Below are 22881 nucleotides of genomic sequence, written 5' to 3' on the forward strand. Positions count from 1 at the left end.
AGTGACCTCTACACTGAAGCCCAATTACTTTTTTTTTCAAAACAGAGTAGAGCTATACACAATCACTTTAATTTCTCTGACTTTCAGCAACAGTGCAGTTAGATGACCAACACTTACCATCAAACTGATAGTGCATGGTTTGATGGATGCGTTCTGTGACACTGGCCAGCCAGTCTTGGAAGGATAAGGTCACTTGTGCCTCATCTAACAGCTGACCACAGGCTAGGAAAACGAAAAAAAAAACGTCATTAATTTTTATCTTTTCTTACAGAATTTAACAGTTAACTGAACTCTGAAAAAGCTAAGGAGTTTATACTATACAAAAGAGCAACAAGCCGAAATTCAATGACAGTAGGTAAATTAAGTGAACTGGAATACTGCAGGGATTTTCTTTTTAAAAATCCATCTAAAAAAAAAAATCCATCTAGAGAAAGAAAAAAAAAAAGAAATAGGAAGCTCTGAGAGACTAATAGGTTTAAGATTATTAACCACAGAAAGTTTGCAGCCTTTCAACATCAAACTGCAAACTGAAGAATGGTTGGTATAGAGTCATTAATTGACCAGATTCCCGATGAGTGTGTCTATATACTGACCTACCGTTCTATTTCTTCTCCTGAAATGTCTTCACATGTCTGAAGTATATATCCCCTTTTTATAAAGACGTAAAGATGCCAAAACTACTATTCATTTAAAATTAAAATTATCATAGGTAAAAGCATCTAATGATAAGCTGGATGAAAAACTATTTTCTTTTTTCTTTGTATCAAAGTGATACTTCTAATTTGTTTACTTCCTGACCTTCTACAAACATTTGTTCTTAGAATGTGTAAGTTCTTAATTAAAATTGAGATTTGGTCTTGTGCTATTTGCTGACATGACTGAAGCGATTTAGCATGCACACACACACGCACCATCTGCTATTTATATATTTATTGGTCTTGTCTTCAAAACCAGAGTGTGAGCGTAGAGATGACGTCTAATTTTTAATCATCCCGCCAAAGTATATGAGAGTTAAGAAGATGCTGATCCCCAAACATACAGGCTTAACTCTTCTGCACAGAAAAGTGATATATATATATATATATATATATATATATATAAGTTATGTTCAAATAAAGTCATTCTGTCTCAAAAATTCAGAATGATATTCCTGTTACTGCCTTTCAGTGTTTTCAAATTTCACTAATTTTGTATTTCTTAACAAATATTTATCATTGTATAACTGTAAAATATGTTTCTTCTTCAGTTTTGAACCACCTATACCAACTACATGTGGGTAATGAGCAACAAAAATAAAATATTCTATAAAATCCATGATGCTAAATCATGTCAGTAATTTTTGTTGCATTTGTTATTTAAAAGACAATTTGTTTGTGAGCTTGTTTTGAGGCAGTGGGAGGGATTGCACAGATCTTGGCCTTGGTGCTTGCTATTGTTTATCTAGGGGGACAACATGCAACATTTCACGTGATTATATTCCCCTGGGCTTATTTAGGATAATTTTCCACCTCTTTACCCTATTCTGAGGAAGGGACACTTACCCTGCCTTTTTAACGAAGAAGCAACCACAGGCTTCTTCAGGCCACTTTTCCTTAGATTACTGCTCACTGTATCTGGAGGTAGCAGGGAACTGTTCGTCTGTGCACCTAAACCACAATCATCATAGTGTTTAACAAGACGTCTGCAGAGTATAAATCAATTCAACGTTAATTTCTGAAGTCTAAAACATATAAAATGCCTGTTAATTTCTACATTAGCTTAGCTTCAGTTTCTAAAAGGAATTAGCATTAGCCTTTATATATAACATTTAAAGTGTCTTACACTCTTTACAGGAAGTTGGTGGGGGGACTAGAAGTGAAAGGAAGAAAATAAATTCACCCTTTGTTCTACGTCTCAGACAATCACTATCAATTTTCTGGTGAAGCAGTGTTCATTTTCTTTTTTATAAATAGTTTATTTTGCTGGTTTTGTGATTTTAAGGACCTGTGATTACATCCGCCTTCATGGATCACTGCCTTGCCGTGGCGAAGGGGCTTGCGTAACTCAATGAAGCTATGAGCATGCCATGCAGGGCCACTGAAGACCAATGGGTCATAGTGGAGAGTTCGGACAAAATGTGTTCCACTGGAGGAGGGAATAGCAAACCATTCCAAGTATTCTTGCTGTGAGGACCCCATGAACTGCACAAAAAGGCAAAAAGATAAGACAACGAAAGATGAGCTCCACCCTCCTTGCTCCCCGCCCCCCCTGAGCTCAGAAAGTGTCCCCTGGGCTAATGGGGAAAAGTGGAGGGCATCACTAATAGCTCCAGAAAGAACGAAGCAGCTGGGCCGAAGCAGAAATGATGCTCGTTGTGGATGTGACTGGTGATGGAAGTAAGTCTGATGCTGTAAAGAACAGTATTGCATAGGAACCTGAAATTTTAGGTCCATGAATCAAGGTAAATTGGATGTGGTCAAGGAGAAGATGGCAACAATGTTGAACATCGACATTTTAGGAATCAGTGAATTAAAATGGATCAGATCAGATCAGATCAGTTGCTGAATCGTGTCCGACTCTTTGCGACCCCATGAATTGCAGCACGCCAGGCCTCCCTGTCCATCACCAACTCCCGGAGTTCACTCAGACTCACGTCCATCGAGTCAGTGATGCCATCCAGCCATCTCATCCTCTGTCGTCCCCTTCTCCTCCTGCCCCCAATCCCTCCCAGCATCAGAGTCTTTTCCAATGAGTCAACTCTTCGCATGAGGTGGCCAAAGTACCGGAGTTTCAGCTTTAGCATCATTCCTTCCAAAGAAATCCCAGGGCTGATCTCCTTCAGAATGGACTGGTTGGATCTCCTTGCAGGCCAAGGGACTCCCAAGAGTCTTCTACAACACCACAGTTCAAAAGCATTAATTCTTCGGTGCTCAGCCTTCTTCACAGTCCAACTCTCACATCCATACATGACCACTGGAAAAACCATAGCATTGACTAGATGGACCTTTGTTGGCAAAGTAATGTCTCTGCTTTTGAATATGCTATCTAGGTTGGTCATAACTGTCCTTCCAAGGAGTAAACGTCTTTTAATTTCATGGCTGCAGTCACCATCTGCAGTGATTTTGGAGCCCCAAAAAGTAAAGTCTGACACTGTTTCCACTGTTTCCCCATCTATTTCTCATGAAGTGATGGGACCAGATGCCATGATCTTTGTTTATGTTGAGCTTTAAGCCAACTTTTTCACTCTCCACTTCCACTTTCATCCAGAGGCTTTTTAGTTCGTCTTCACTTTCTGCCATAAGGGTGGTGTCATCTGCATATCTGAGGTGATTGATACTTCTCCTGGCAATCTTGATTCCAGCTTATGCTTCTTCCAGTCCAGCATTTCTCATGATGTACTCTGCATAGAAGTTAAATAAGCAGGGTGACAATATACAGCCTTGACGTACTCCTTTTCCTATTTGGAACCAGTCTTTTGTTCCATGTCCAGTTCTAACTGTTGCTTCCTGACCTGCATACAAATTTCTCAAGAGGCAGATCAGGTGGTCTGGTATTCCCATCTCTTTCAGAATTTTCCACAGTTTATTGTGATCCATACAGTCATAGGCTTTGGCATAGTCAATAAAGCAGAAATAGATGTTTTTGTGGAACTCTCCTGCTTTTTCGATGATCCAGTGGATGTTGGCAATTTGATCTCTGGTTCCTCTGCCTTTTCTAAAACCAGCTTGAACATCAGGAAGTTCACGGTTCACATATTGCTGAAGCCTGGCTTGGAGAATTTTGAGCATTACTTTACTAGCGTGTGAGATGAGTGCAATTGTGCGGTAGTTTGAGCATTCTTTGGCATTGCCTTTCTTTGGGATTGGGATGAAAACTGACCTTTTCCAGTCCTGTGGCCACTGCTGAGTTTTCCAAATTTGCTGGCATATTGAGTGCAGCACTTTCACAGCATTATCTTTCAGGATTTGGAATAGCTCAACTGGAATTCTATCACCTCCACTAGCTTTGTTCGTAGTGATGCTTTCTAAGGCCCACTTGACTTCACATTCCAGGGTGTCTGGTTCTAGGTCAGTGATCACACCATTGTGATTATCTGGGTCTGAAGATCTTTTTTGTACAGTTCTTCTATGTATTCTTGCCATCTCTTCTTAATACCTTGTGCTTCTGTTAGGTCCATACCATTTCTGGCCTTTATCGAGCCCATCTTTGCATGAAATGTTCCTTTGGTATCTCTAATTTTCTTGAAGAGATGTCTAGTCTTTCCCATTCTGTTGTTTTCCTCTATTTCTTTGCATTGATGGCTGAAGAAGGCTTTCTTATCTCTTCTCGATTCTTTGGAACTCTGCATTCAGATGTTTATATCTTTCCTTTTCTCCTTTGCTTTTTGCTTCTCTTCTTTTCACAGCTATTTGTAAGGCCTCCCCAGACAGCCATTTTGCTTTTTCGCATTTCTTTTCCATGGGGATGGTCTTGATCCCTGTCTCCTGTACAATGTCATGAACCTCATTCCATAGTTCAACAGGCAGTCTATCTATCAGATCTAGGCCCTTAAATCTATTTCTCACTTCCACTGTATAATCATAAGGGATTTGATTTAGGTCATACCTGAATGGTCTCAGATGACCATTATATCTACTACTGTGGGCAAGAATCCCATAGAAGAAATGCAGTAGCCCCCATAATCAACAAAACTGTCCGAAATGCAGTACTTGGGTGCAGTCTCACAAACTACGGAAGTATCTTGGTTCATTTCCAAAGCAAACCATTTAATATCACAGTAATCCAATTCTATACCACAACCACTGACAGTGAAGAAGCTAAAGTTGACCAGTTCTATGAAGACTTATAAGACCTTCTAGAACTAACACCAAAAAAAAAAGATGTCCTATTCATCATAGGGGATTGGTATGCAAAAATAGGAGGTCAAGAGATACCTGCAGTAACAGGCAAGTTTGGCCTTGGGAGTACAAAATGAAGCAAGGCAAAGGCTAACAGAATTCTGCCAAGAGAATGCATTGGTCACAGCAAACACCCTTTTCTTACAACACACAGATAACTTTACACATGGACATCACCAGATGGTCAATACTGAAATCAGATTGATCACATTATTTGCAGCTGAAGATGGAGAAGCTCTATACAGTCAGCAAAAACAAGACCTGGAGCTGAATGTGGCTCAAATCATCAGCTCCTTATAGCAAAATTCAGGCTTAAACTAGAGAGAGCAGAGAAAACCACTAGGCCATGCAGGTACAACCTAAATCAAATTTCCTGTAATTATACAGTGGAGGTGATGAATAGATTCAAGAGATTAGTTCTGGTAAACAGAGTGCCTGAAGAACTATGGATGGAAGTTTGTAATATTGTATAGGAGGCATGGACCAAAACCATCTGCAAGAAAAAGAAATGCAAAAAGGCAAAGTGGTTGTCTGAGGAGGCCTTACAAATAGCTGAGGAAAGAAGAGAAGCGACAAGCAAGGGAGAGAGGGAAAGGTATACCCAACTGAATGCAGAGTTCCAGAGAACAGCAAGGAGAAACAAGAAGTGAAAGTGAAAGTTACGCAGTCGAGTCTGACTCTTTGTGACCCCATGGACTATACAGTCCATGGGATTCTCCAGGCCAGAATACTGGAGTGGGTAGCCTTTCCCTTCTTCAGGGGATCTTCCCAACTCAGGGAGCAAACCCAGGTCTCCTGCATTGCAGGCAGATTCTTTAGCAACTGAGCTACAAGGGAAGCCCAAAAATATTGGAGTGAGTAGCCTTTCCCTTCTCCAGCAGATCTTCCTGACCCAGGAATCGAACCAGGGTCTCCTGCATTGCACACTATTCTTTACCAGCTGAGCTATCAGGGAAGCACACAGAGAAACAAGAAGGCCTTCAATGAACAATGCAAAGAAATAGAGGAAAACAACAGAATGGGAAAAGACTTGAGATCTCTTCAAGAAAATTAGAGATATCAAAGGAACATTTCCTGTAAAGATGGGCATAACAAAGGACAAAAACGGTATGGACCTAATAGAAGCAGAAGAGATCAAGAAAAGATGGCAAGAATACACAGAACAACTGTATAAAAAAGATTTTATTGACCCAGATAACCACGATGGTGTGGTCACTCACCTAGAGCCAGACATCCCAGAGTGTGCAGTCAAGTGGGCCTTAGGAAGCACTGCTGCCAATAAAACTAGTGGAGGTCATGGAATTTTAGCACAGCTATTTAAAATCCTGAAACATGATGCTATTAAAGTGCTGCACTCAATATGTCAGCAAATTTGGAAAACTTAGCGGTGGCCACAGGACTGGAAAAGGCCAATTTTCATCCCAGTACCAAATAAGGGCAGTACTAAAGAATGTTCAAGCTACCAGACAATTGCACTTACTTCCCATGCTAGTAAGGTTATGCTCAAAATCCTTCAAGCTAGGCTTCAGCAGTACTTGAATCGAGAACTTCCAGATGTACAAGCTGGGTTTGGACAAAGCAGAGGAACCAGAGATCAAATTGCCAACATTCGCTGGATCATAGAGAAAGTAAAGGAATTCTAGAAAAACATCTTCTTCTGCTTCATTGACTACACTAAAGCCTTTGACTGTATAGATCATAACAAACTGTAGAAAGCCCTTAAAGAGATGGGTATACCAGACCACCTTACCTGCCTCCTGAAAAACCTGTATGTGAGTCAAGAGCAACAGTTAGAACCTTACATGGAACAACCGAATGGTTCAAAATTGAGAAAGGAGTACAACAAGGCTGTATAGTGTCACTGTGTTTATTGAACTTATATGCAGAGCACATCATGAAAATGCAGGGCTGGATGAGTTGCTAGGAGAAATATCAACAACCTCAGATATACAGATGATACCAACCTAATGGTAGAAAGTGAAGAGGAACTAAAGAGCCTCTTGATGAGGGTGAAAGAGGAAAGTGAAAAAGCCGGCTTAAAACTCAGTACTGGAAAAATGAAGATCAGGGAATCTGGTCCCATCACTTCATGGCAAACTGAAGGGGAAACAGAGGAAGCAGTGACAGATTTCCTCTTCTTGGGCTCCAAAATTACTGTGGATGGTGACTGTAGCCATGAAATCAGAAGATGACTGCTTCTGGGAAGGAAAGCTATGACAAACCTAGACAGTGTGTTAAAAGCAAAGACATCACTTTGCTGACAAATGTCCACATAGTCATGGCTATAGTCTTTCCAGTAGTTATGTACAGATGTGAGAGTTGGACCAGAAAGAAGGCTGAGTGCCAAAGAATTGATGCTTTCAAAACTGTGGTGCTGGAGAAGACTCTTGAGAGTCCCTTGGACAACAAGGAGATCAAATCAGTCCATCCTAAAGGAAATCAACCCTGAATACTCATTGGAAGGACAGATGCTGAAGCTGAAGCTCTAATACTTTGGCCACCTGACATGAACAGTGGACTCATTGGAAAAGACCCTAATGCTGAGAAAGATTGAAGGCAGAAGCAGAAGAGGGTGACAGATGATGAGAAGGCTGGATGGCATCACCAATTCAATGGACATGAACTTGGGGAAACTCCAAGAGAAGGTGATGGACAAGGAGGCCTGGCAAGCTGCAGTCCATGGGGTCGCAAAGAGTCGAACAACAACAACAAAAATTATACCAGGATTACCAGATTTAGCAAAAACAAATTTTTTAATTTCAAATAATTTTTTATTATAAATGTGTCCCAAAAATTACATGGAAATACTTACACCCAAAAAATTATTCACTGTTTGTATGAAATTCAAATTGAATTGAGTATTCTGTACTTTATCTGGCTACCTGAGTGATCTAACACTTCTACAAACTCCTTACAGTCAATTTTAATGGCTGCCTGGCATTCTCTCAAGTGGTTTGTTTAACTATGCCCAGTGGTTTGGCCCCTTAGTTGCTTCTAATTTTTCATTACCATAAACAAATACCCAATGAGCATCTCTGGACAAAATGTTTTTCCTATATCAAGGATTATTTCCTTTAAAAAAGATTATTTAAAAGTAGAATTACTGAATTACAGGGTATACATTTTTTTTTTTAATTTCAAGTTTTCTGGGGAAAGACTCATAAGTAAACATTTAACCACAATCTCTGCTCTATATTGCTGCCAGAATTCTCTCTCAAAAACACAGAAATAACCAAGTCGCTGTCTCTCCATCTTTCTCCAGCGTCCCAGCACCTAAACCACACACAACCACTTGACCCGCCTCCAGTAATACTCCCTCTGTGGACAGGAACATTTTTCAAGGTTCTTAACAAATACTGCAAACTACTTTTACAAATGACTAAAGCAACTTACCCTACATTAGCCATGCTGAAGAGACCAATTTGCCTGTGGTCTCATCACGTAAAAAAAAAAAACTTTGCCAACTTGGTATCCAAAAGTATCTTGTTTTAATTTTGTTTTTATAAAACATTTGCATTTCTCTCTTCACTAGTGAGTCTGGAGTTTGGTCCACATGTGCAGACCAGGTAATATTTTCCTTTCATTCAGAGTCTAGGTCTTTTAACACTTATCAACTACGCCACTTTAGCATTTTCACATTGATTTATATGAGTCCTTAACTGACACTGATATATTTGAATTAAAAAAGAAAAAAAATACACATATAATGCCGCCTACTGAAAATGCAGAAAACAAAGTATATTTCTAAATTATCATGGAAAATATAATTAAACACTATCACAAATTTTTAAACAGACATCTATCAATGAAAACTTTGTAAGTCTATCCTAAGGCAGATTAAGGTGTAAAACTAGTCTGAAATGATTCAGGGATGAACAAACATATCAATAATACAAGCAGAGTTTGAGTGGATCTTATACTTGGCCAACAGAACCAACTCTTAGCTTGACAAAGAATTATCAATAAGGGTAAAACTTTTTTTAGACAACAACAACATTACCTCTTGTATTTGCTGAGATTCAGTGAAACATATAAAACACAGTAAAACAATATCTAAAGGTCACACCACCAACAAACGAAACAGCTTCTCACCAGATACTTCCTCCTTTTTCCTCTTCTTTGGCTTAGAGGCGGTAGACTCACAAGCTGATACTGGTGATTCTGAATGGCAACCTAACTGGGGCACAATAACCTCCTTTAGACCTAAAATAAAACAAATTTCTGAATTATTAATACTATCCATGAATAACTATGGGTCCCAACCTAGAGAAAAATTAATTTCTAAAAAATCCAAATCCCCAAAACAAATTACAGCATGACTGCCTGCTTAAATCAGTTCGTTTAAAGAACTCCCCAAACATACGTTCTTGTTCATGGGCCATTAATATGATAAAAGGCTCTACAGAGAAATGTAAAACAAAAAATTTGGGAGTTGCTGCAAGCTAAAGATCGTTCAGAAATGAAAATAAAAGCACAAGATAAAAATGTTAAAAACAACGTTAAGTCTTGATGTAGAAACTTTAAAAGATTTTTTGAGTAAGGTACTAGTTTTCCCCATCTTCAAAGATAAGAAACAAGCAAGTGAGACAAAATAGAAGGTACTTTTTGTTTTTTCTTTGTTTTTACTAACATAGGGCACCTGTAGAAAAGTAAAAAAATCAAAGCAAAGCTAACTTTGCTTGATTCATTGACTCAGTGAAAATGCCCAAGTTTCATTATTGTTAATTTCAACCAACCAACCAACCTTCATGCAAGTGTGCTGACTGGAATTAAAAGAAGGAATGCTTTTCTTTGGATTTATCTAGCAACTGCTTCTGAAGGTTGCTAGGACAATCTCCAAATGCCATCAGTGGGACTCTTTCATCGCCGTTTTAGAAAAACAAGAGTAAATGTGTCAACCACACCACCTACCGCTGGAATCAAAGTTTAGGAAGTCTGAGAATTCCTGAGCCAATGTCTCGTCACTGGCAAAGGCACAGATGCAAGCAAAGAAATGAATGCATCTCTGGACCGCCTCATCCTTGGAAGCATTCGACTTGTGTGACTTTAGAGTCTGGCAGGAGCAGAAGAAACGGCGTTCAGGCAAGCTTTTGGCACCAATTTTCTGCACAAAGGATGTATGTAAATACCCCAAACTATGCTTCTGGCTTGCTTTGCATTTCACCACCAGAATGTTTTTAGTAATCCTCTGTACAAGGGGACCTGTGGGTTCCGTGGCCAACTGCCAGATGGTTTGCTTGGTTTCTGGGGAGGCCTGCATGGCATTCAGGACCGAGCTCTTTAGAGTCAGAGGGGTGGCCTCTGCCTGGCAGTTCACTGCCAGCTTGATGTGCTGGCACTGGTTCTCCACAACGCCCTGGGTGGCAGCTTTCAGGCATGAGGGAACATAACACCGGCCAGAGCTCAGCTGAGTGATGATGGTCCCGTCCACCGTCTGGATGGTCGTCTCTGAAACACCTAGCTCCACAAAGCATCGGTAATCGGGGCCCCGGTCTCTTTGCCGCACTGAGTAGACTTGCAGATCGGAGCCTGTGATGATTTTGACAGCTTCAACACTAGGCTGCTTCCGGGCACCGTACCGGAAAATGGTCCCACATGTCTTGTTCTTACAGCTCAGTCCCCGGGTTCCATTGTATGTGCCACATCGGGGACACTTTCTGATCCCCCTCAATGTGGCCTTCCCCAAATCAGATAAGAAAGCTGGAACTTTGGTCCTTAGAGAGTTTGGTTCCATTTTTCACAGGTTCTAGAAAGGACAATAAGCTCATCAGCCCGAGTATACATGTACAAACACACACACAGTTAAAATCACTTACAATATGTAGTACAGAAAAGTAAAATGAAAAGAAGCTATCCACTGTAGAAGCTATCAAACTGTACCCTCAAAGAAAACATCCATTTAAACCCTCAAATAAAATAAAAGTGTAGGAAACTTTGCATTTTGCATCTCTCTAGTTTTAAGGCCTAATGTAATAACTGAAATATTTCTCAAGATTCAGTCTTGTTTTATACAACAAGCTAGGTTAACCTAATCTTTTTTTGATCACACCAAGGGATCAATGGCAGTGGAAGCACAGAGCCCTAACCACTGGACTGCCAAGGAATTCCCTAGTTAACCTGATTTCAACATGCACAGATGTTTGACTTGAGCAACTGGATGAGTTCTTTCTCTTTCACCATTCCCCACAAAACTCAGACCAATCTTACCTGTATCAATTGCCAGAGTATCCAGAAAACAGTATAACCTGAATTCGTAAGACCTAAAAAATGTTTCATTAGTTTGTGATGATCATAGAGGACAAATGAAGATGCAACAATTTGCAGAGTAAAAAACACTGTTTAACTCAAGTCTTCTGAAGTTTGAACTCTGTGGTGTAACAATGGAGACATTCTGCCTCCTCCTTCTCGGCCAGCCAATGGCGAGGCTCATGCCCAGTGTTCCATAGTCAAAGATTCCCTCTGCCCTAAGTGGAGACCATGGCAGCCTGTAAGTAAAACAGGAAAAAACTATTAAAGTTATACAGAGAGTGATTCTTTCCTTTTAGAAAAGAAAAGTCTTTCACAAATATTTGAGAAATATTTGATAGAAATTATCATGGTTGTTTTATACTTCCAATCACAAGAAGGTAAAACAGTGCTAATGTCACTACACAGGGAGCTTTCAAAAACACCTAGAGCCAGGTATGTAAATAGTCGAACACTCAGCCTTCCTAAGAGTAATGCACTGCCTTTTTAGAGCACTTTATGCTTTTCAACATGCTTTTATGCTCATTATTTCATTTGAACCTCACCGTATTAGTGTCACCATATTTGAGCCAAACAACAATGGCTTTTCAGATGAAAATCAAAAAGTTAAGTAACTTGCGTGAGGCCACCTATCAAAATCAGCAGTGTGGTTGCCACTAACCCAGTGTCTGCTAAAAAGAATGTGAATTTCTGTTTCTGATTTTCCCCCAACATTATGAACATTTTCAAACATATAAAAAAACAGAATTATACAGTCAACCTTCATATACCCACCCACTAGATTCTAAAATTAACCTTTTACTATATTTGTTTATTACATATCCCTTTCTTCATCTATCAATCCCTTTCATATTTTGATGCATTTCAAAGTAAGCTGCAGGTATCAGCAGCATGCATATTATTAACTAAAGTTGAATATTTTTAATGCTTTTTAAAAAGGTAAATCTGCTTATGATTTTGAAGTAAGGTGTGAGATTTGCTTTTGCTCTCTGACCCCAAAGAACAGTCTTTTTTTTTTTTCCCAGGTGTGCTGAGTGTTGCTGTGTGAGGGCTTTCTCGAGTTGCAATGCATGGGCTTACTTGTTTACTTTCCCTGCAGCATGTGAAGTCTTCCCAGACCAGGGATCTAACCGATATCCCCTCCATCAGCAGGTGAATTCTTAACTACTGGACCGCCAGGAGTTAAGGATCACCAGGGAAGTTCCCAAAGAACGGTCCTGATAAAAGACTCTCCCTTCACATCTTCTCTAGTCCACTGATTAACCAATTGAAAAGTACAAATAAGAAAAATCTAGGAATGCCTACATTTTGGTGCTAAGAACTAATCCCCCATGTAATATCTGCTGAGTGAATGAAGTTTTGTGATATATGATTGATAGTAGGGTTCCTCCACCTTGGCACCACAGACATTTAGGGCTGGATACTACAGGGAGGGAGCACGGCCCCACCCATCAGCAGAAATTTAGATTAAAGACTTACTGGGCATGGCTTTACCCACCAGAGCAAGACTATTTTCCCCACAGCCAGTCCTTCCTATCAGGAAGCTTGCACAAGCCTCTTATCCTCATCCATCCGAAGGCAGACAGAATGAAAACCACAATCACAGAAAACTAACCAAACTGATCACATGGATCACAGCTTTGTGTAACTTAATGAAACCATGAGCCATGCTGTGTAGGGCCACTCAAGACAGATGGGTCATGGTGGAGAGTTCTGACAAAACGTGGTCCACTGGAGAAGGGAATACCAAACCACTTCAGCATTCTTGCCTTGAGAAGTATGCTGCCATGAGCAGTATGAAAGGCAAAAAGATGTAATGCTGGAAGATGAAGCCCCCAGGTCTGTAGGTGTTCAATGTGCTACTGGAGAAGAGCAGATAAATAGCTCCAGAAGGAATGAAGAGGTTGAGCTGAAGTGGAAACGACACCCAGATGTAGATGTATTTGGTATTGGAGTAAAGTCCGATGCTGTAAAGAACAACATGGCATAGGAATCTGGAATGTTAGGTCCATGAATCAAGGTAAATTGGATGTGGTCAAACAGGAGATGGCAAGAGGGAATATCGACATTTTAGGAATCTGAACTAAAATGGATGGGAATGGGTGAATTTAATTCAGGTGACCATTATATCTATTATCGTGGACAAGAATCTCTTAGAAGAAATGGAGTAGCCCTCATAGTCAACAAGAGAGTTTGAAATGCAGTACTTGGGTGCAATCTCAAAAATGACAGAATGATCTCGGTTTGTTCCAAGGCAAACCATTCAATATCACAGTAATCCAAGTCTATGCCCCAACCACTAATGCCAAAGAAGCTGGAGTTGACCAGTTCTATGAAGACCTACAAGACCTTCTAGAACTAACACCAAAAAAAGATGTCCTTTTCATAACGGGAATGTAATGCAAAAGTAGGAAGTCAAGAGATACCTGGAGTAACAGGCAAGTTTGGCCTTGGAGTACACATGAAGCAGGGCAAAGGCTAACAGAGTTTTCCTGAGAGAATGCACTGGTCATACCAAACACACTCTTCCAACAACACAAAAGACAACTCTACACATGGACATCACCAGATGGTCAATACCAAAATCAGACTGATTATATTCTTTGTGGCCAAAGATAGAGAAGTTTTATACAGTCAGCAAAAGCAAGACCAGGATGACTGTGGCTCATATCATGAACTCCTTATTGCAAAATTCAGACTTAAATTGAAGAAAGTAGGGAAAACCACTAGGTCTTTATGACCTAAATCAAATCCCTAATGATTATACAGTTGAAGTGACAAATAGATTCAAGGGATTAGATCTGACTGAGTGCCTGAAGAATTATGGATGGAGGTTCATAACACTGCACAGGAAGTGGTAACCAAAACCATCTCCAAGAAAAAGAAATGCAAAAATGCAAAGTGGCTGTCTGAAGAGGCCTTTCAAATAGCTGAGAAAAGAAGACAAACCAAAGGCAAAGAAGAAAAGGAAAGATACATCCATCTGAATGCAGAGTTCCAAAGAATACCAAAGAGAGACAAGAAAGCCATCTTAAGTGAACAATGCAAAGAAATAGAGGAAAACAACAGAATGGGAAAGAGATCTAGAGATCTCTTCTAGAAAAAGGGAACATTTCATGCAAAGATGGGCACAATAAAGGACACAAACAGTATGGACCTAACAGAAGCTGTAGATATTAAGAAGAGGTAGCAAGAATACACAGACCTATACAAAAAAAGGTCCTAATGACCTGGACAACCACAATGGTGTGATTACTCAGCTAGAGCCAGACATCCTAGAGTGTGAAGTCAAGTAGGCCTTAGGAAGTACTGCTAAGAACAAAGCTAGTGAAGGTGATGGAATTCCAGTTGAGGTATTTCAAAACCTAAAAAATGATACTGTTAGAGTGCTGCACTCGATATGCCAGCAAATTTGGAAAACTCAGCAGTGGCCAGAAGACTGGAAAAGTCAGTTTTCATTCCAGTCCCAAAGAAGGGCAAAGCCAAAGAACATTCAAACTACTGCACAATTGCATTCATTTCACATGCTAGCAAGGTAATACTCAAAATCCTTCAAGCTAGGCTTCAACAGTACGTGAATGGAGAACTTCCAGATGTACAAGCTGGGTTTAGAAAAGGCAGAGGAACCAGAGATCAAATAGCCAACATCTGCTGGATCATAGAAAAAGCACAGGAATTCCAGAAAAACATCTACTTTTGCTTCATTGACCACCCTAAAGTCTTTGACCGTCTGGATCACAACAAACTGTGGAAAATTCTCAAAGAGATGGGAATACCAGACCACTTTATCTGCATCCGAGAAACCTGTATGCAGGTCAAGAAGCAACAGTTAGAACTGGACCTGGAAAAACAGACTGGTTCAAAATTGGGAAAGGAGTACATCAAGGTTGTCCCCTGCTTATTTAACTTATATGGAGAGTACATCATACGAAATGCTGGGCTGGATGAAGCACAAGCTGGAATCAAGACCGCTGGGAGAAATATCAGTAACCTCAGATATGCAGATGACACCACCATTATGGCAGAAAGCAAAGAGGAACTAAAGAGCCTCTTGATGAAAGTGATAGAGGAGAGTGAAAAAGCTGGCTTAAAACTCAACATTCAAAAAACGAAGATCATGGCATCTGGTCTCATCACTTCATGGCAAATAGATGGGGAAACAATGGAAACAACTGACAGATTTTTATTTTCTTGGGCTCCAAAATCACTGCAGATGGTGAGTGAAGCCATGTAATTAAAAGACGCTTGCTCCTCAGAAGAAAAGCTATGACCAACCTAGACAGCATATTGAAAAGTAGAGACATTATTTTGTCGACAAAGGTCCATATAGTCAAAACTACAGTCTTTCCATCATGTACAGATGTGAGAATTGGACCAGAAAGAAGGCTGAGTGCCTAAGAATTGATGCTTTCTAACTGTGATGCAGGAGAAGACTCTCGAGAGTCCCTTGGACAGCAAGGAGATCAAATCAGTCAATCCTAAAGGAAATCAACCCTGAATACTCATTGGAAGGACTGATACTGAAGCTGAAGCTCCAATACTTTGGCCACCTGATGTGAAGAGCTGACTGATTCATTGGAAAAAACCCTGATGCTGGGAAAGACAGAGCAGGAGGAGAAGGGGATGACAGAGGATGAGATGGTTGGGTGGCATCACCGACTCAATGGACATGAGTTTAAGCAAATTCCGGGAGATAAGGAAGGAAAGGGAAGCCTGGCATGCTGCAGTTCATGGTGGTCACAAAGAGTCAGATGCAACTGAGCAACTGAACAACTATTATGGGGGGCTATCCTGTGTGTCACAGGATGTTTAGTGGCATCCCGGGTCTCCACCACTAGATCCCAGCAGCAGTCAACGTGCCCTCCCCAAGTTATAAAAAAACAAAAATGTCTCCAGATATTGCTAAATGTCCTCTTGGGGGGCAAAATCACCCCTTTAAAAACACCTAGAGACATTAGCCTGTTTACACAGCATTTCCTTCTGAGGTCAATACATTTTTTTGGTAGGTATTCTCAATCAGTCAAACGTGGGTTCTTAGGAACGAGAACCCAAAGCTGATTATCTCTATGACCAAATCTTTTAAATTCTGAGCTTCAGATTGCTTTATATATAAATCAATTTTAAAATTCACTGATGATGATGATTTCATATTATTATTAAAGTGAAAAAACAGAACAACTTTGCTTATTAAAGGAGGAACTATTTGCCAGTTATAGTTTATTTTGTATATAAATAAAGTCTATGATCTTGCAAAAGCAGACTAAAGGACTAATGACCCTTTTATGCTCTACTTTCACTATCCCCACTTGCCCTTCCACCCCACAAATCCTCACTTTTCAAGAGTAAATACAGTTAACAGGCTGGCATATATCCATCAGACTATTTTCTGTGTTTATGAATAAATAAATATATATATGTACAAATGTGGGGTTTTGGTTTTAGAAAAATTGAGTTACATTATACTCAGTGTCCTCAAGTTTGCATTCTTAATATTTTACCACAGTTGAACCATCTCTATCAGTGAGTTTTAGTTCTAGACAATGTTGCAATTAACATCTTAAACAATGACTTTAGTATATAGGTGCAAGTATTTCAGTAGAAAAGATTCTGAACATTGTTTCTAGTTTTCTTAATTTATTGGCTACAGAATAAAATTTTATTGGGAGACAGAAATTTGACTTCTAAAAATGTTATTATTGTCTTATTCATCCTATCTCACTTTCTGTTCTCAAATACATTCCAAGCAGATAAAACATTCAAACACACACAAACAATGGAACCATCAATACACTAGAACAAAAAGAGGAGGGAATTTTTTCTTAAAATATTTTTTAAGGATGTCAGATTGAAGATGGCCTACATGACACAAAACCCAGAGTCCAGAAAATAGTAAACATTAAATCTAGAAATGATTAATTTTTCCTATTTAAGAAGCACAAGCTGGAATCAAGATTGCCAGGAGAAATATCAATAACCTCAGATATGCAGATGACACCACCCTTATGGCAGAAAGTGAAGAGGAACTAAAAAGCCTCTTGATGAAAGTGAAAGTGGAGAGTGAAAAAGTTGGCTTAAAGCTCAACATTCAGAAAACGAAGATCATGGCGTCTGGTCCCATCATTTCACGGGGAAATAGATGGGGAAACAGTGGAAACAGTGTCAGACTTAATTTTTTGGGGCTCCAAAATCACTGCAGATGGTGATTGCAGCCATGAAATTAAAAGACACTTACTCCTTGGAAGGAAAGTTATGACCAACCTAGATAGCATATTCAAAAGCAGAGACATTACTTTGCCAACAAAGGTCCATCTAGTCAAGGCTATGGTTTTTCCTGTGGTCATGTATGGATGTGAGAGTTGGACTGTGAAGAAGGCTGAGCACCGAAGAATTAATGCTTTTGAACTGTGGTGTTGTAGAAGACTCTTGAGAGTCCCTTGGCCTGCAAGGAGATCCAACCAGTCCCTTCTGAAGGAGATCAGCCCTGGGATTTCTTTGGAAGGAATGATGCTAAAGCTGAAACTCCGGTACTTTGGCCACCTCATGCGAAGAGTTGACTCATTGGAAAAGACTCTGATGCTGGGAGGGATTGGGGGCAGGAGGAGAAGGGGACGACAGAGGATGAGATGGCTGGATGGCATCACTGACTCGATGGGCGTGAGTCTGGGTGAACTCCGGGAGTTGGTGATGGACAGGGAGGCCTGGCGTGCTGCGATTCATGGGGTTGCAAAGAGTCAGACATGACTGAGCGACTGAACTGAACTGAACTGATTGGGGTATGTTTTACACACCATAACATAAACCCATTTTAAGTGTAAAATTCAATAATATTTATTGTTTATAGAGTTGGGTATCCATCACGACAATTAAGTTTTAGAACACTTCTACCACCCCATAAAAGAGCCCTCTTGCCTTCTGGAGTCAATCACCACACCCACCCTTAGGTAATCACTAACCTACTTTCCATCTCTATAGATTTACCTTTCCTGGACACTTCATATAGATGGAATCATACAATATGAGGCCTTTTATGTCTGGCTTCTTTCACTCAACATCATGTTTTCAAGGTTCTACCATCTTGTAGCATGAATCAGTACTTCATTCCTTTACACTGCTGAATGGCATTCCACTGTATGGCTATATCATTTTGTTTATCCATTGATCCTTATACATACTTGGATGGTTTCCACTTCAGGGTTATCATGAACAATACTGTCGAGCACATTAACATGTAAGTCTTTATGTAGACAATAGTCTTCATTACTCTTGGGTAGAAACCGAGAATTAGAATTACTGAGTGGTAGGGTAATTTTACATTTACCTCAATAAAGAAGTTAAAAAAACAACACTGATAAATAGGAGTAGTCAGACTTCCCTGTAGCTCAAATGGTAAAGAATCTGAGTGCAGTGCAAAAAAACAGGGTTTGATCCCTTGGTCAGGAAGTTCCTCTGGAGAAGGGAATGGCAATCCATTCCAGTATTCTTGCCTGGAGAATCCCATGGACAGAGAAGCCTGGCGGGCTACAGTTTGTGGGGTCACAAAGAGTTGGACACGACTGAGCAACTAACACTTCGGGGTAAGTTTAAGTGTAACGTTTTAAGAAACTGCCAAAATGTTTTCCAAAGTGACTGTGCCATTTTACATTACACCAGCACCATTATACATTCTCACAAACTTTCTCCATTTCCTGGCCAACATGTGTTATTGTCTCCTTGGTTATGGCCATTAGATTATAATGGGTGTGAAGTGGTACCTCACCATGGTTTTTACTGCATTTCCCTAGTGAATAATGATGTTGGTCACATTTCACATGCTTATTTAGTCATATGTCTATCTCTTTGGGGAAATAACTATTCAAATATTTGACCCAGTTTAAAATTATGACTCATTTGATTACATGAAAATGGTATTTTTCTTTATGGAAAAAAGTACCTTAGACTAAGTTCAAAGATGAAAACAAACTAAGCAACCAAAGCAGTGGAAGACTTGTACAGTGAAAACTACAAAACATAACTGAAAGAAGTTAAAGACCTAGAAAATGGAAAGGCATCTTTTCATGTTCGTGAACCAGAAGAGTTGATCTTATTAAGATGGCACTACTCTTCAAACTGATCTACAGATCCAATGTAATGTATTCCTATCAAAATCCTAGATGCCTTTTTCTGCAGAAATTGACAAAATGATCCTAAAATTCATATGGAAATGCAAGGGATCTGGAAGAGCCAGAAAAGCTTGAGAAAGAAAGTAGAAGGACTCTCACTCCTGATTTCAAAATTTACTACACAGCAAATTAAGACAATGTGGATAGAGAAGGAACAAATACTGTATTACATCACTTACATGTAGAACCTAAAAAGACTAAACTCACAGAAGCAGAATGGAATGGTAGTTGCCAGGGGCCTAGGGCATTGGAGAAACCAGGAGATGTTAGTGAAAGGGTACAAACTTTCAGTTGTAAGACGAATAAGTTCTGGGAATCTAATGTAGAGCATAGTTACAGTGGTTAAGAATCCACTTGCAACACAGGGAACCCTAGTCCAGAAGATTTCACACACTGTGGGGCAACTAAGCCGGTGTGCCACAACTATTGAGCCTATATTCTAGAGCCTGTGAGCCACAGGCTGTGCACCCTAAAGCCCTTGCTTTGCAAGAAGACAAGCCACCAGAATGAGTAGCCCACACAGCACAGCTAGAGAGTAGCCCCTGCTCACTGCAACCAGAGAAAGCCTGGGTGCAGCAATGAAGATACAGGGCTTTAAAATCTTTATTCCAAAAAGAATAAATGATTTTTAAAAAAGAAATGGTAATTATGTGAAGTGATGGAAGCATTAGGTAATGCTATAGTGGTAATCATTTTGCAATGTAAGTGTGTTACACTTTAAACTTACACAATGTTATATGTCAATTACATCTCAATAAAATTGGGGGGGGGAAATGACAATGTGACAATAGACATACAGATAGATATAGAAACCAATGAAATAGTATTGAGAATTCAAAAGTAAACTCTCTCATTTATGGTCAGTTGATGTTCAACAAGGATGCCAAGATCCATTAGTGGATAAAGGACAGTCCCACCAACAAATGGTGCTGGAACAATACATAGCCACCTGCAAAGGGATGAAGTTTGGATCCCTGTTTCACACTGTATATAAAAATTAACCCAAAGTGGATCGTAGACATAAATGTAAGAGCTAAAACTATAAAACTCTTAGGAAGAAATACAGGCATATATCTTTGTGACCTTGGAATAGGAAATGGTATCTTAGATATGACACCAAAAGCCTGAGTGACAAAAAAACAGAAAAATTGATCTTAATCAAAATCAAAAACAACTGTGCTTCAAAGGATGCATTAAGAAAGTAAAAAGATAACCCACAGAATGGGAGATCATGTTTGCAAGTAATATATATGATAAAGGACTTGTATCCTGAATATATAAAAACATTTATAAGTTAACAGTAAAAAGACAAATAACCCAATCTTAAAATGAGCCAACGATATGAATGGATATTTCTCCCAAGAAGATATACAAATAGCCAATAAACACATGAAAAGATGTTCAAAATCATGCCATTAAGGAAATGCAAATCAAAACGAGATGCCATTTCACCAAGATGACTAAAAAAATACAGACAATAATAATGATAAAGAAAAATTGGAACCTTCATACATTGCTGATAGTATTATAAAATGCTGCAACCACTTTAGAAAATTGGTGGTTTTGTACATAATGCTCATTGTAGTAGTATTCATAAAAGCCATAAAGTAGAATCAATCCAAATGTCCATCAACTGATGAATGGGTAAACAAAATGTGATATATCCATACAATGGAATATTATTTGGCTATAAAAGGGAATGAAGTTCTGATATATGGTATGGTATGGATGAATGAACCTTGATATACTATGCTACATGACAAGAAACCAGACATAAGAAGCCGTACATTGTATGATTCCATTTAAACGAAATATCCAGAATCAACAAATGTATAGAGACAGATGAGTGGCTGCTAAGGTCTGAGGGGAATGGGAGGGATTACAAGTGACTGCTAATAAGTGTGACGTTTCTTTATGGGGTGAAGGAAGGTTGCATTACTCTGTGAATATACTAAAATCACCAAATTTAACATTTTAAAAGGGTGAATTTTATGTTATATGATTTATATTTCAATAAATCTGCCACTAAAAACAAAAGGATAAATTGAAAATCAACAAGGACCTACTGTATAGCGCAGGGAACTCTACTCAATACTCTCTAATTACCTGGATGGGACAAGAATCTGAAAAAGAGTGGATATATGTATGTATATACATGTGTGTACAGAATCACTGTGCTGTGCACCTGAAACTAACACAGTACTGTAAATCAACTATATTCCAAGATAAAGTAAAAATTATATTTAATGGGGAAAAATAAATATTTGAAATGCAAATCAGATCAGATCAGATCAGTTGCTCAGTCGTGTCCGACTCTTTGCGACCCCATGAATCGCAGCACGCCAGGCCTCCCTGTCCCTCACCAACTCCCGGAGTTCACTCAGACTCACGTCCATCGAGTCAGTGATGCCATCCAGCCATCTCATCCTCTGTCGTCCCCTTCTCCTCCTGCCCCCAATCCCTCCCAGCATCAGAGTCTTTTCCAATGAGTCAACTCTTCGCACGAGGTGGCCAAAGTACTGGAGTTTCAGCTTTAGCATCATTCCTTCCAAAGAAATCCCAGGGCTGATCTCCTTCAGAAGGGACTGGTTGGATCTCCTTGCAGTCCAAGGGACTCTCAAGAGTGGTGTTGGAGAAGACTGGAGTTTTTACAAATCAATAAAAAAGAAGCAATCCCACTAGAAAAATGAGTAAAGGGCGTGGAAAGACAACTTATTAAAAAAAAGGAAAGAAAATTTTTTTTCTGGTGGTGTGGCTTGTGAGATCTTAGTTCCCCAACCAAGGATTGAATCTGCCACTCAGAAGTGGCAGAACAGTATCCTAACCACCAGACCACCAGGGGATTAAAAAAAAAAAAAAAAAGTTTTAAATGTCCAAAACTCACCCTTGCAATAAGCAAGAAGCAAATTAAAACAGGACTTCTGCAAAGTGACAAAAATGTTATCACAGGAGGATGTGGAGAAACACACTCTGCATTGTTGGTAGGAGTGTAAACTGCAATATCGTCTTCAAAGGGATGTAAATGAAACTTAAAACACACTTTGACATAACAATTCCACTTTTAAGATTCCATGAGTTCAAGTCTCACATGAACATGAAACATGCACAGGGGTAGTCCATGCAATGTTGTCCAAAACTGCACGAGAACAGAAGCAGTCTAAGAGCTAACTAAATAAATCATAGTGTAACTATAAAATATGCTACTACAGAGCCATTAAAAAGTATCAGATCTATATGTATTGATAAGGAACAAATATCAAGATACACTGTGGAGTAAAAAAAAAAAGGTATAAAACTTCGTGTTTAATGTGATACTCCTGGTTTAAAAGAGAAAAAAGGAAACAGGGAAGACACACACCTATATAACATATTGCCTCAAAAGAAGTGACGGGGGACTTGGGAAATGGAAAGAGGGAGGGATATGCACATTTCACTGTTTTGGGAAATGGAAAGAGGGAGGGATATGCACATTTCACTGTTTTGTAAGACTGAATTTTAAACTTGTACTAGTATCATTTAGGATTCCCAGATGGCTCAATGGTAAAGAATCCGCCTGCCAATATAAGAGATGCAGGAGATGAGGGTTTGATCCCTGGGTC

At 39.5% G+C, this 22881-nt stretch overlaps 2 protein-coding genes across 5 annotated transcripts in view; both read right to left on the bottom strand.

The window, feature by feature from the left end:
- Positions 1-22881, bottom strand: part of C11H2orf42 (chromosome 11 C2orf42 homolog) — a 39544-nt gene that overhangs the window by 15102 nt on the left and 1561 nt on the right. The window contains exons 2-7 of one of the 3 annotated variants that reach the window (XM_059891444.1): positions 18102-21960; positions 11085-11362; positions 9789-10623; positions 8970-9080; positions 1542-1646; positions 118-222 (exon numbers count right to left, since the gene is read on the bottom strand). In XM_059891444.1, the coding sequence (XP_059747427.1) occupies positions 118-222; positions 1542-1646; positions 8970-9080; positions 9789-10611 (1144 nt within the window). In that variant the 5' untranslated portion in view covers positions 10612-10623; positions 11085-11362; positions 18102-21960. 3 annotated transcript variants of the gene reach the window in all.
- Positions 11167-22881, bottom strand: part of TIA1 (TIA1 cytotoxic granule associated RNA binding protein) — a 55053-nt gene continuing 43338 nt past the window's right edge. For both annotated transcript variants that reach the window (XM_059891371.1, XM_059891370.1), the window contains one exon: positions 11167-11362. In XM_059891371.1, the coding sequence (XP_059747354.1) occupies positions 11167-11362 (196 nt within the window). The remainder of the gene's footprint in view (positions 11363-22881) is intronic.

Source organism: Bos taurus, chromosome 11, assembly GCF_002263795.3.
Source record: "Bos taurus isolate L1 Dominette 01449 registration number 42190680 breed Hereford chromosome 11, ARS-UCD2.0, whole genome shotgun sequence".
Classification (NCBI taxonomy): Eukaryota; Metazoa; Chordata; class Mammalia; order Artiodactyla; family Bovidae; genus Bos; species Bos taurus.